This window comes from Gavialis gangeticus, unplaced genomic scaffold (assembly GCF_001723915.1).
Source record: "Gavialis gangeticus isolate Ggan-Ray unplaced genomic scaffold, GavGan_comp1, whole genome shotgun sequence".
Taxonomy (NCBI): Eukaryota; Metazoa; Chordata; order Crocodylia; family Gavialidae; genus Gavialis; species Gavialis gangeticus.
In genome coordinates this window covers 6,894,446-6,909,304 of record NW_017728994.1, presented here as the reverse complement: position 1 = coordinate 6,909,304, position 14,859 = coordinate 6,894,446, and the positions used below count along the sequence as shown (strand labels likewise).

At 45.6% G+C, this 14,859-nt stretch overlaps 1 protein-coding gene across 1 annotated transcript in view; it reads right to left on the bottom strand.

Moving 5' to 3' along the window:
- The window catches only part of LOC109287308 (elastase-1-like), a 32,709-nt gene extending 28,740 nt beyond the window's left edge, over positions 1-3,969 (bottom strand). Inside the window, exon 1 of the mRNA XM_019502270.1 lies at positions 3,840-3,969. Coding sequence (XP_019357815.1) covers positions 3,840-3,922 — 83 coding nt within the window. The 5' untranslated portion in view covers positions 3,923-3,969. The remainder of the gene's footprint in view (positions 1-3,839) is intronic.
- Positions 3,970-14,859: the final 10,890 nt, after the last annotated feature.

Sequence of the window (14,859 nt, the reverse complement as noted above, 5' to 3'; positions counted from 1 at the left end):
AACCCTCAGCTGCTGCCCCGGTGATTGGCAGCTCAGCCCACATTACCACCACCAGTAGCAGGCACCCTAGTGCCCTGTTACACTGCTTATTTCAGTTATATGTTTTGAGATTAAAAAAATCCTCCATGTCTTATTACTCTGAGCACAGAAGTCCAATTAAGTAAACTTGTTTTAGTTTCTTCAAGGTCTTATTTTTTTTCTCTTTCTCTGTCTTAAGTATAAAAATGCTTGAAAACTTAGAGAAGGGGAGGATACCTTTGAAACAGACAAGTGAGTGATTCCCCTTGCTGTATAAAATCCTCCCTGTGATCACAGTATAGCCTTAAATAAAGAAAAGCTGGCTCTGTCAGTTCTGATTCAACCACAATGCGAAGTTTGATTTCTTTCACAAAGTGATCAGACTTTTGGATCTCTCAGTCATTCTCATCAAACCTGTCTTGATGTTTCCTGGTAGAAAATCCAATTTTCATCACAGGCACTGATGATGGTAGCCTTGAGAGCACCCCACATGCTGCTGACATTCTCCCATTATTGTTGATTAGAATTCAATAGTTTTTCATTGGGGAACTAGTGGTAGAGGTCTTGCTTGCTTGGGTCCTTGAGTCCTTCAGTGTTGATCTACTGACATTGTTTCTGCTCCAGCCATCATTTGGGACCCAGTTTGAGTGACATAACTTAGTGGATGAGTCAGTGATAAGTCCAGAAATCATCAGCTCCTAGCATACTTTGGGTAATGCAGACATCTTTGCGATCCTGCACACTGACAATGACAAAGTCAATCAGGTGCCAAGGCATAAATTGTGGGTGTTGCCATGACGTCTTGTGCCTGTTTTTCTAACAGAACAGATGGTGTTAGTGATGCTGAGTCCATGTTCTGCACTTTTGGTCAAGAGGAGGATACCACTGGAGTTGACTTTTCCTACTCCTTCTTTGCCAATGGTTCCATTCCAGAGGTTAGAGTCCCATCCAACTCTGGCATTGAAATCAGTGAGAAAAATAACTTTGTCTCCTTCTGGAACTTCAGAAAGGGCTTGGTCAAGCTTGGCATATTATTCCTCCTTGGTCTTATTGGCAATATCAAGAGTTGGAGCATATGCACTGATGACAGTGGCATATTGGCTCCCCACCAGTTTAAAATGGAGAGTCATGCAGTGCTCATTAATTCTGACAGGGAACCCACTGAGTTCATTCTTAACGGCAAAACCAACTCCATGAGGTCAATGTTCTCCTTCCTGCTTACCCTTCCAGAAGAAGGTATAGCCGCCTTCATGTTCTTTGAGCTGCCCACCTCCCACTCACTGTCTTGCTCAGTGCAGCTACATAGATGTTGTGTTGCCCGAATTCTCAAGCCATGATTGCAGTGCAGTGTTCTGGACATTCACTATTAGCGTTGTCCATGAGGGTTCTGATGTTTCAGGTCCTAAAAATGAAGGTGCGTCTTTGCTGGTATTTTTGACCAAAGTAAAGGCGATCCCACTGGACATAGTTATCCAGTCAGGAAGAAATGCAGAATACCGTATTAGACAGGTATGTTTACGGCACCTTTTCTAGTCCCCTCCCCCTGTGGGGTGAACAGAGCAGATCCTGAAGAAGCTTGCAGTCACAGTTACAGCTGCCAAATCACACTCCTGTTTCATCCACGTACTAGACCAGTGGTTCCCAATCTGTGGTACACATACCACCAGTGGTATGCAGACAAACCATCTGTGGTACACATTGACAGATTTATTATAATTACTTTATATGACAAATATTTGTTAGTGGTACTTAAGGCTGAACTGAAAAATTTGCTGGTGGTACTTAAGGCTGTATCATTTTAAACTGGTGGTGCACAACCTGTCAGAGTTTGGGAACTGCTGTACTAGACGACCTTCTTGTAACTGCTGCCTTTGTGCCAGTTCATGACTAGCAACTTCCAGACCTCACAATCCTAGTTTCATCACCATTAGCTGGTTAACAAAGGGCTTGAGGAATGTGCTGGAAAAGTTGTTTTTATGGGAGATGCTTGTGCATGCCAACTTTTATCATGGAGAAGCTGCTGTACATCAGCTACCACATGGCTCTTGACAGAATGGGACCTTGATCCAAGGGCAAGGAGACCAAGACATCTCATTCTGCTGCAGCCTTCATCTGCCTTTACAGCCATTGAGATTATAACATCTTCCTCTGCCTTCTCCACTGTTGAGGACTTGGAGACCCGTGGCTGGGGGCTTGGCAGGCTTATTGTAGTGGTGACCTGTACTTGTCACGTCACAGCACCATCAAAGGGTATATTAGGCTTTTCGGGAGGGAAAATATTACCATCTCCTATCCCCATGACATCCTGATGGTGCTGCCACTGCTTGGTCTACAACTGCTTCTTCATCAAAAGTTACCCCTGCTTATTTCACAGCTAACCTTCCCTGAAGGTCATTCCACTATCTGTCACCTGTGGACATGCTGGGTAGCAGTACAGCTCTGCCTCACAGGTGTTTGCAGTATCAGAGGCAATAACTGTGTTCATGTTTTCATATAATCCATTAGTATCTTGCAACCCTTTTAAATTCAAAATAAAAAGCAGCTGTGTTAATGAAAAATTATTTCAAATTTCAATGCATTATACAAATATGCATTATATAACGATGCACATTTTCTTCATATACAAAGGCCATTTTTTTTTCCAAGTAGGAGCCTACAGCTAGGTTCCCAAGCCATATACTCGACTTTAAACTGCAAACAACGATGGAGTATAGCTTGGTCAAAGCAGTTCAGTTTTCCTGGCTTGTAACTGTTCAGCATATTAGATAATGTTTCTTAGAATGCAAAGCTAGAATAGTCTGTTTGTTATACTTTTGTCTGAGTTTGTATATATTGTACAGTAAGGATGCTAATGAGAGCTTGGATTTGTCTCTCTAGACAAAAAAATATACATGTAGAATTTCTTAACAGAAACAAATCTGTTAAATCTCAATTTGACTAGTAGTTAGAAGATAAAGAAACAAAACCAAAATATCCATGTTGATAGAGAGGAAGAAAGTAAAGAGGTAAATCCACATACATTAAAAAGTGATTTTTTCCCCCCCACCTAGCCTCTTATTGCTGCTGTCTATATTGCACTGATCGTATGGATAAAACTGAAGGTGCCAGTCTTCAAACCTGTCAAGCTAGTGCCTTTGAAAATTACTTAATTCATAAAAAAGACATTTTAAAATGCTAATCCTAATAATTCAGATAATACTTATCTAAATAAGTACTATGACTTTGGCAAAATATTTTAACATGCTCAAGTCACTTAGGAGTCCAAGCTTCAAATTTTACCCTTTGTGCACTTATATTACAAGTTGTGTAGATCAGGTGTATCCTCCTGTCCATGCTTCAAGAGTAGGCAGCTGCCAAATGTCCTTCTTAAAAAAAAAGAGACTTCCACAATAATAATAATAATAAATAATAATAAAAGCTTCTGATCCAGAAGCATAAGGAAATCACTTTTATTTGAGCTGTTAGTAGTATTGTTGAGTATTTGACCAAAGGAAAAAAAGAGTCCCCAAGCATTTCAAATAGTTGCCCCTCACTTTACCCAAAGTGGGCTTGCTCACCATGCTGGATTTTGTCCAGTTTCTAGACACCAGCCATTATGGTTTGATGTCAGAATATTCAGAGCAGTGTTCCGACATAAAAACAGGCCATTTTTATAGCAGGCAGAGGTTGAGGCTGAAAAGGAACATCTGCAACACCAAACACGTCAAAAATCAGAGAAGGAATGGCCTTAAATTTATATTCAAATTCAAACCCTCCAGGGTGAGGACATTGGCCTGTTTAACAGATTTTAAAAACAGGGATATCATAAAATGTCACCTTACCCAATTTCACGGTTTTTGAAGGAAATGTGATCTGAGGTGAAGAAGCTTGTGCAAAAGCAAACAACGAAGGCAGAATAATCCATCCTGCAACCATTGCCAAGAACTTGACCAGCTAAGGGAAGAACACTGAAGTTTTATGCTGCAGCACAAGTGTCATTAGTGAACATGAAGCGGGGGAAGGACAAACAATGAACACCACTGCCTGTTGTTGCTTTCATGTTAAATACAGTCAAACAATGAAAGGCAGATCTAAACAGCATCGCCTGGATGGTTCTGCCTGTGTTTAGCATTCTAGTTACAGCTGTCTGCAGGAAGGCAGTTCTCATCAGCAATTTTACACTAGAAGGCACAAACAAAACAGGCACTTCTCTAAGGTACTGTTGCACATTTAGGGCATCTAGTACAACACCCGGTTTATAATTAAACATAATAGATCAGGCAGAGGAAAGGAACCTGTTCAATTCTTGTACATTGTTAAAACAATAGACTGATTCACACACTAAGCACTAGGTGGGGCTAAGGAACTTATGCCTATGAAGGAATATGAATGTACTTTATTCACTGGAAGCCCTTGACCCAGATTCATTAAATTACGCTATCTTTAACCACAGTGGGGACAAAACCTCTTCTTCATTATGTGGCTGAACAGCTTGCAACACCATGTGCTTAATTGTTGCTGGAACTGGCTTTTTTTGCCAGTAAGCAAACAGTAAATGGTTTGAACAGAGTTAAGATTTATTGGCATCATTCCCTCATCTGTGGCTCCAATCCCACCTTTAAAATTTCCTTCAAATGTTGTTAGAGTAGGGTGTTCTGTAGTATATTGGAAGGCTTAATATGATATAGATGGCATCTGTTTAGGTCACATATTAGACAGGATTAATGATTCCAGAGACTTACAAGCTGCAGCTTAGTACTCTGCTTTCTGGATGCATTGACCCTTGTGCATGTGATGCATCTCCGCTCAAGACACAGCATTTCTAGAGGTTTAGGGAGGCAGAAACTGCACATCTGAATGACTGCAGCAAAGCTTACAAGTGCATTCCTTTAACCTTAGACTGTATCAAATAAGTCTCAAAAGAGCCTCCGCTTGGCACCTGGGAGGCTTGCCACAGCTGAACATAATCTAACCATTGAGAAATGTTTCTTGATAATCAGCCTATTTTTCCTTTTTCTTAATTTTATCCCACTATTCCTAGGGGCTTTCTTTGCACGCAGGGAATTTAGTGCAGCCAACCTATACAAACCCTGAAGGGAAGTGATGAGAACAAAAAGAATTACAGTAACTGTACAGCACATTCCAATGTGGAATGGGTACTTCCTTTAATCATGAGCAGAGCAAGGTAGATAGCCATGTTAGGCTGAAGTATGGTGCATACCTACCCTGCCTTCTGCCTACTTTCTTTAAGCCAGGAAGTAGGAACTGCTTATTTTGTGGCAAACCATGGAAACCTTCATCTTTGCCTGAAAGTCTAACATTTTTTAATTCAAGACAAAAAAAAAATATGGGTCTCATTCACCCACTAGTTCCTAACTCTCTATGCTGAGTGAGCATAACAGGGTTGGGACATCCTCCCCTTTATAACCAAAAGAGAAGTAGCCTATTTAGCATGGCCAGTTCAAGGCCGTGAGACAACACTGTTCACATTAATTACCTTCAGTGTTTTGGTATGCAGTATGTTCAAGCATGTAAGGGCTCTGGTCCAAGGGAATTCACAGTCACTAAAGTTTCTTCCTTTTTCTCCTGAATGACTGGCTGGCTTTGGTGACATGGGAAGGTAGTAAAATATTGGAAAGGAGCTGATTGGACACCACTTCATTGGTCCCTTCAAACCTGTTTTACTAAATGAAGAGAAGATAAATGTAATTTATAAAACAAACAAATGCTCCCTTTATAGGCGAGACAGCAGGATAATAATAGCCTTCTGATGAGTTCCATATGGTTACTGAGCCTATATCTTGAGGTCTGATTTGAAGAATTTATTTCCATCCAGTAAACCGTGATGTTCCTTCCTTTCCCTCCCCAATTAACACTACTACTTAGCACTAATAGGAGTGCTTTCATTTTCAAAGAGCTTTGAGACATGTATTAATCACTTCAATGTGCCTACAAGGAACAGATGGCAACAAAGTATTATCACTGCAATTTCACAGTTGGGAAAGCTCATGAGAGAAGCAACTTCAAGACAGAGTGTACAGAATTGCATTTCTGATTAGAACTCAGGAATTCCTGTTTTTCTGCTCTGCCCTTAGATGTTCTTACTTAGCTCCATCTCCCATTAATTGCTTTTGCTAAGAAGAGCTACATGGCTTTATTTGCTTTTTCACAAGAAAAATCTCCTTCCCTGTTTTCTCCTAGAGACTCCTTACCTTACTGTACCTGCTGACAGACAACTATTGTTAGGATTTACAAGGACACTGAATAACTGATCAGTAACACTGTTTGCACTTTGAAGAATCTTTAGCAAGCAGGGTCTGGAAAAGAAAAAGTTTAGTGATAATTCTGTATTTAAGACTTTCTATCATGAGACCAAATTCTACCAGGAGTTACCAGAGGGCAATTGTAATTAGGCAGTAAATGTTCTCCAGGGCAGATCTATAATTATTACTTTTATTTAATCTGGGCTTTTAAAAGATATATTAATTGGTAGGAGGGTTTCTCTCATCATTTTTCATATGTGGTTTTAAGAATATCCTGGTAACTGTGCATGCCAATACCCTACATGTAGAGAAGTGACTATCCTTTTCTATTCACACTTCAGGTGGAATTTTCAAAAGGACTTAAAATTTAGCATCTCAAGATTCAAACTTTTTGAATCTACGTGAATATGATATAGTCAAATATAATCTTTATTGGAGGTTTTCAGGAAGAGACTTGGTAAACATTTGGCTGGGATAACATAGAAACGGCACACTATTAGTACAGGGAGTTGGACTAAATGATACTGGAAGTGGCTTCCAACTCTAGGATTTTATAAATCTGCACTACCTGAACACAAGTTACATTATTAATTATGTAAGTTATATGGCCATATATATGGCCCTGTCACCTGAGAGCCAGCAGAACATCTGAGGGGAGGTACTCTCATCCTGGTGTATTTTAAGTTACCAGATGACAACATACTATGATCAGAGTATCCAGCCTTTTTAATCAGAAGGCCAGATTAAAAAATCATCAAGAGGCATATACACACTGGTGTTCTTAATTTTCTCTTCTAAAAATGGTGTGAGATGTGAGCTTGTGAGACCAAAGCCCTTCAATCGCAGAACAAGGACAGCTAAGATTGCAGTTTAGCAAGTTTTTTCTCCTTCAGAGCTTAGCTCAATACACAATTAATGGCTTAATGGACCATTTTCTAAAACAGGAAAGAGGGGCTAATTTCAGGGTTTTTTGGTCTGTCCTTCTATCAACAGTCACAATGGTTTTCAGGATGTTGATAATTGTTCCTAGGTAACTTAGATAAATGTGACATTTCACAAACAATGACAATTAGGCACATAACAGATATCAACTATTGCCTATCAGCACCAATTCAGGCTTGCTTTGAACAACTGACTTACAAGGGAGAAAACAGCTCTGTCTCTTAACCCAGTACCACATCTTGAGCCATTAAGTACTCCATGCTCTAAAATACTAACTGGTTCCTCTAAAGCCAGGTTGCCAATCTCTGAAGTTTATTAGTTGTTAAGTATTATTTATGTATTCATTTGCTAGATTTTTATGCTGTCCTTCCCAGCAAAGGTAGCTAATATATCAAACATTCTTCACAGTGTATATAGTATTGCTTTCTTGGTTTTGGACCCAAATCTGGTGCCAGCTGTTTAAGTTAAATTTTTAAGTGAGAAAGCATATATCTATCACATTCCAAGTCATTAGGAAAAAAACAACCCCAAGTCCACAAAAATATTCAGGAGTAATTTGAAACAGAGGTCTAGAACAGGACAGGAAAGGGGGATAGTTCAGTTAACATGTAACATTTATATCCTAAGTGCCATATGTAATTATGTAAACACCACAAGCAAAGTCAACCTAACATTCTCCTTTCCAAGGCATATTTAAAAAACAGACAGCAAGGCAGTGGCTAATGTATTTCATCCTCAGAGTTAATATATAGATATAAGAGATTTTATTGGATATTTAGGGAAAATGAAATGCATATTTTAATCCTTTCCAAAGGCAAAGGAAATCCACAGAAACATTCTGTTTCTGGTACCAAACTACCGAGATTCAATTAGTAACCTAGGACATCTATACACTATGCCAGGGGCAGGCAATTATTTTGGCTGAAGGGCCAAATTTTCATGAATTTTCGTGAGCTGTTGAGGGCCCCACCCCCTGGCCATCTTGTGGCCAGAAGTCCTGCCCTCTAACCCCGGAAGTCCCTCCCATTGCCCCTGGAAGTACTCCTTTTGGGAGGGGGTAGCATGGCCGTGCAACTGGAAGTTACACTATCACATGGCCTATGTCAGGGGTAGGCAACGTTATAAGGTGCTGGAATGCCAAAAAACCAAAACTGAGGTGGGGGTATGTGGCAGGCTGCACTGCATATTAATATAGTTAATAATCATAAACATTTCTGTTTTATGGTCAATACCAGGTTTTCTAAAAATTCTAAACTGGGTGACCATAAAGAAAACTTTATAAAGGGAAGAGAGGCGAGGGAAGAGGGAGGGAACAAAAAAAATAGAGGGAAGAGAGAGAGAAAGAAGAGGAAGGGAAGAGGAGAGAGAGAAGAGAGGGAATAAAGAAGAGAGAGGAGAGAGGGAAGGAAGGAGAAAGAGGGAAAGAGAGGGAGAGAGAGGCGTGGGTAGAAAGTGGCTGTAATGGGGGGCCAGCTCAGGGCCGATCTCCATGCAGCCCCCCACCTGTTCTTGGGCCAATTGCCTGCCTCCTTTCCTGCTATGCCTTGATCTTAATTGATTGGTGTAATTAAGCGGGAGGCTGTCCATTCTCTGTCCCGATGCCAGGGGGCGCTATCTGTGGCTCCATTCCTCTCCTACCCCGCAGCCCAAGCCTCGCAGATGCCATCTAGGTGTTCTCATCATCACTGGCCCCACACTGGGCCCCCAAATCCTCCTAATTGAACCCCAACCTAGAATCCTTTCAACAGGCGGCCTCATCCACCTTCATACAGGCTATATATCGCTCCCCGAAACCATTTTCTCCTCTTGGGTGTGCTCTCCTCCCGGGACCCTGGGCCCTTGGCTCTTGGGTGTCCCTCGCAGTGGGCCCCTGGCCCTTTTGACTGGTCTGGTCCTGGCCCCAGCATGGGCCAGTAGTCTCTCAATCAGTTGGAATCTTTAGCCCTTCACTCCCTCCAGGGTTCCACCCTCTGGCTCAAATGACACAGGGATGTTCTCACAGGCCCCAGTCCCCATGCAATGGGCCCCAGAATCTTACTGTAGGAAGTCATCTGGGTTCCTCCCTTCAGGCAGACTCTGCCGCCGTCATACCAGGCCTCATCTCCCTGCCACCAGTTCCCCTACGGTTGTAGTCCCCTCACTGGGACCTTTGGCTCCTCTAGCCTCAGCCCACCCCCAGGCCAGTCAGGACCCCAGGCCCCTGTCTCTTGGGCGTCCTTCTCGGTGGGCCCCCTAGCCCTTCTGACCATCCTGGTCCTGGCCGCCACCTGGGCCAGTCAGGGGAAACTCTGGCAGGCCTCACTATATGACCCATACTCTTTTCCTGGAGTCCCCCTTTCTGGGTCCTCCTTCATGGACATAAGGAGCTGGGGTGCCTCACACCACGACTGGTGCCTCAGGGTCTCACAGGGGACTGTCACTCCCCGCTGGGCAGCAGGTCGTGGTGCTACTACAGATGTTATTTTTGACCCACACTCTGCCTTCCCACAGTGGAGAATTCACTGGGGTCAGGACTCAGCCCTCTCACTGTCTGGATGAGCTCCCATTCTTCCCTCACTGAGCTCCACATCTCTGCCCCTCACGCTGGGGGTTTCTCACGCTGCCCCCTTAGTTCTCATCATGGCCCCCTCGCAACTGGGACTTTAGATCGCATGCACTGCCCCCTCTCACTGGTGGTTCTCAGCGCTACCCCTTCTCACTGGGGCACCCCAGCATAGCTCCCAGATTTCTACCTCCTACTCACTGGGGCTCCTCTTCACTGCCCCCTCTACTCGTGGTCTTGGGGCTTCCCTCTTTGGGTTGGCTCAGGTGGCCTCAGCCCACCCCCCACCTCCAACTCTCCCTCTCGGGGGTCTCAAACCCCCACAGGGTTCAGGCAGCCTTGACCATACCTGGCCCTGACTCCCTACACTCTTCATCGGGGCTTGCACCCCAACAACTACCCACGTTGGAACTGCATGCCCACAACTACCTCCTATGGAACACAACCCACCCAAAGGTGAGGACTGGGGTTAAGGCGCCCTGACCCGCTTTTCACCAGGGTAGTAACTGGTCTGGCATTTCCTGGGGGCTCCCACACCACTGGGAGCCCCACCAGGCCACCCACTCCCAGCAGGGTGTAGTTTTGGGTCATACCCAGGACCAGGAACCTCCTTACCATCCCCTACAGCTCCTCCCTTACCTCCAGATGAAACTCAGCAGCCTTCTAGCCAAGTAGTATTGTTGCCTGGCCTCTAACAGCCAAACTGCGCTGTTTATATGGGCAGCCCTGAACCCAAAATGGCCACCTTCATTAGGCACCTGGTGGCTGCCAGCTCCAGGGCCTTAAAGTGGCAGGCACACACAGTGCCCTGCCACAGTGCCACTGCAGGTAGACTGGCCTGGCCAGCCCCTTGGGACTTCATAGACTTCATAGATGTTAGGGCTGGAAGGGACTTTGGAAGATCTTCAAGTCCAGCCCCTGCCCCAGGGGTAGGCAGTCAGCAGGGGTCATAGGATCCCAGCAAGATAAACATCCAAATTTATCTTGAAGGCATTCAAAGTAGGTGCTTGAACTACCTCTGGCCACAATCTATTCCAGACTTTGGGGGCTCGGATAGTAAAGAAGTTCTTCCTTATGTCCAGCCTGAAATGGGCCTGGAAGAGTTTGTGACCATTCAACCTTGTCATCCCTTGGGGTGCTCTGGTGAACAAACGTTCCCCCAGATCCTGGTGAGTAACTCTTACAAACTTATAGGCAGCCATCAGATCACCCTTGAGTAGCTGGTGGGGGGGGGGGGCTCAGAGCTCTGCAGACTGGGCCACAGCTGGGCCCCCAGTGGCACCCAAAGTGGAGCCTGGCCTGGCCCACACAGGTCTGTGGGACGAGGCGCAAGTGCCCTGCCCACGAGAGGATGCTGCCTGGGAGGGGCAGGACGCCGGGCTTGGGAGGCTTCCGGCTCAGCCTCTGTGCACACTGGGCACAGTAAAAGTGGGGTGGAGTCCCCCAGGCTGTGGCAGGAGCCCCCAGGGATCTGGGAACAGCTGCATAAAGCTGTGAATTTACCTCTGCCAAGCTGCACAATTACCTCCGCCAAGCTGTGCATTTATGTCCACCAGCCTGGCCTGTCCAGTCCCAAGTGGCTCATGGCTCAGCTGCCACTTCTCCTTGCTGGTGCTCACTTGGCCAGGCCTGTTGCATTCCGAACAGCACGCAGGGAAGCAGTGACTGGGACGGTTTTGCCGTGTGCCACTCGGGGCGGGATGGGATGGGCCTGGCCAGGTCAGCACCGGTGAAGCGAAACTGAGTCAGCTGAGCCGTGTGCCACTTCCTAGCATGCTGCCTGGCACAGGCTCAGCCACGGCTTTTTGTCTCTCTGGTGCCAACCCATCCCAAGCAGTGTGGGAAAGTGGCACGCGGCTCAGACACTGCTTCTCCTTGCCGGTGCTGACCTGTCCCAACCTGAGTGGCACGTAGCGAAGCCAGTTCAGTCGCTGCTTCCCTGCATGCTGCTCGGAATGCGACAGGCTCGGCCAAGTCGGCACTGGAGAGAAGCGGCGGCTGAGTTGTGTGCCGCTTGGAACCAGCCAGGACAGGCTGGCAGAGGTAAATAGAAGCTGTGGCTTTGCTGCATGCCTCTCAGGCCTGGCCAAGCTGGCACTGGGGAGGGGAAGCCACGGATAAGCTGGTCCCAAGCAGCACATGGCTCAGCCACTGCTTCTCACTGGTGCTGGCCCAGCCGGGCCTGTCCCATCCCCTCCCAAGCAGAACACAGCAAAGCTGGTCCAGTCACTGTTTTGCCGCATGCCAGATAGAATGGGCTGGCAGGTCAGGTCCAGCCTGTGGGCCGTATTTTGCCCACTCCTGCATTATGCAGTCCAAACAGCAGGGGGTGGGAAAACTGTCCCTTCCTCCAGGCAGCTGCTTCCCAATCCCATGCCCTGACTAGCAGATTGGGGCATGGGGCTGAGAAGATGTCCCCTCCCCAGCTGCTGCTTCCCAGCCCCATGCTTCTATCAGGCATACGTCTGGGAAGCAACAGCTGGGGGATGGGACATTTTCCCAGTCCCATGCCCTGATCTGGACACGGGGCCTCAGGAGGGAGCTTCCTCAGAGGTGGGACAGCTTCTCCCCCCCCCCCAGACTAGAGCCTGACTCCAGGACCCCCTGCCAGCCCAAAGCTGGCACCTGGGGGAGCCTGGAGTTCCCCCTGGTTACTGTAGCGGGGCACCGCAGGGCTCTGCACTGAACTGCTCCCTGAAATGCTCTTGATGGGCACATGTGTAGACGCCCTGCCAGGTAAAGCATACTGTGCAGTAAGCTTACAGCACATTAATAGCGCATGTAGATGTGCTTACATAGCATTAGGCTATACCCTACAGGCAAAAGTTCCATCGACTTAATGGAAATTTTGTATCTATGAAGAATGGAAGATAAGAACTGGTGATTTGCATGAAGACAGAGGTGTTCTTGTTTTTATGTAAAAGAATGGCACTGTAGACAAATGGAAGGATAACTTTTTTGGCAAGTATGCCACAAATTAGACCCCCACCCTGCTACTCTGAACCCTTTCTCTGCCCAATATGCTGCTCTGCTTTCTATTCCCAGCCCTGTGCTCCCTGCCCAGATTGCTGTTTTGCTAATTCCTGTCCTATCTGTTACCATGCTGCCTGTCCTCTCACTAATCTGCTGTGTGCCACACACAGAGACTGCCTGGGCTACTTCTGGCACCTATGCCACAGACTGCCCCCACACTTTAGACCTAACAACATCTGCAGTCTCTGGAAATAAATGAAAGAGTAATGTACAAGTTTTTCACCAATGTTGTAATATTCTGTGTAGTAGAAAACATTACTTTCTTTTACGTATTCAGTACATGCAAGTAAGAACACACAGCTGGCGATACTTTGGACACTAAAGATGTACAGAAGGAAGTGAAACACATGCATTCCATTAATCCAGTTTTGTTGCATAAATATTATATCTAAAGCAGACTTATCTACAAGAGTAGAAAAGTCCAAAATAACATGAAACCATGGAATCTGCAGTACAAAAAGAAAATTAAGTAGGAAAAGAGTTATTGAACTGGAAGAGCTTAACTCCAAAGAGGCTCTCTATGGGGTAATAAGATGCAAGGCAACTTCAGAGTGGATAAGGTCACTGGTGAGATTAGCAAAACTATACACTATGTGCATCCATTCATTAAAACCTTTATGGTGTGAGAATGCAGAGGGCTGAGGCAGCTGCTAGAAACCTGAGGCTTCAAGCTGTAGCTGACATTGATGAAACACATTTCCTGAAAATAGTCTGCATAAGCTTTTGCCCAGGGTAAATAATTTAACTCAAATATTAAAATGAGTTTTGGTTTTCCTATTTTGGAACATTAAGACATTGATTTTTTTAATGCCTGAAGGGCACCAGGGATTTTAATAAAATAATTGAACAGAAAATGGTTAGTCTGTTCAGTTCATTAACATAGAAAGTCAGGATCAAATATCAAATTCAAAAGGGATGTTTTCTTTTTCTTAGCAGTAACACCTCCTTCTAGTATTGAACCATGTGCTTGGAGGCACAGATTCATCATCATTAAGGTCACCACAAAGGAAGCTTCCGCTATAATACTGTACAACCTCTAGGCAGGTAAAATTCCTGCCTTCCACTGAAGCATCATAGGTCACCAGGATATCAAGAATAATGGGTGCCTGTGGACATGGAGGGAGGCTGCTCTAACACACTGTAATTACTGGCCATTGGAGCAGAGCAGACTTGATTAATCAAGCCTGCTGGAACTTGCTAATTAGTATTAGGGTTGTGCGAAGCTTCAGTCTCTGATTTGATTTGGCAGAGATTTAGCCCAATTCGGTGGCCGAATCTCCAAATCTGACTCAAATCTGGAGACCCTTTAATCTCTCTGAATCAAACTGGAACCCTCTGAATCGATTTGGAAAGATTCGGAGATTCAGACATAGAGACAGCTTTAAATGTTTTTTCTACATACCTCTAGGTAGCAGGCGGCTCGTGAATACTGTGATGCTGGGGCATATGAAGTGTCCCACAGAAGCGTGGGGAGTGGGGCCCAGCATACTCAGCAGCAGACCTGGAAGTGGACCAGAAGCACTTCCGGTCCACTTTCGGGTCCGCTGGGGAGCATACCAGGGCGCCCCCCCAACCCGTCAGCTCGGCAACTGGTGCCTCCTGGGTCTGCCTCCCGTGGCTGATCTCCGAGTCAGGGTTCTCCATTGGGCAGGTGGAGGGCCTCCCACACTCCTGTGGGATGCTCCATGCACCCCAACATCGCAGCATTCACAAGTCGCACTGGCCCCTCGAGGCATGTAAAAAAAAATTTAAAACTGTGTCTAAAACCTAGACAGGTTACAAGGGTGGGCGGATGAGAATAGGATGGGATTCAACACTGACAAGTGCGAAGTGATGCACCTGGGGAGGAACAACCGGCACCATACCTACAGGTTGGGGAACTCCCTTCTTGTCAGTACAGAGGCAGAAAAGGATCTTGGAGTCATCATTCACTCCAAGATGAACATGGGTCAGCAGTGTGGGGAGGCAGTTAGGAAGGCCAACCATACCTTGTCATGTATCCACAGATGCATCTCGAGCAGGTCCAAGGAGGTGATCCTCCCCCTCTATGCGGCACTGGTCAGGCCGCAGCTGGAGTACTGC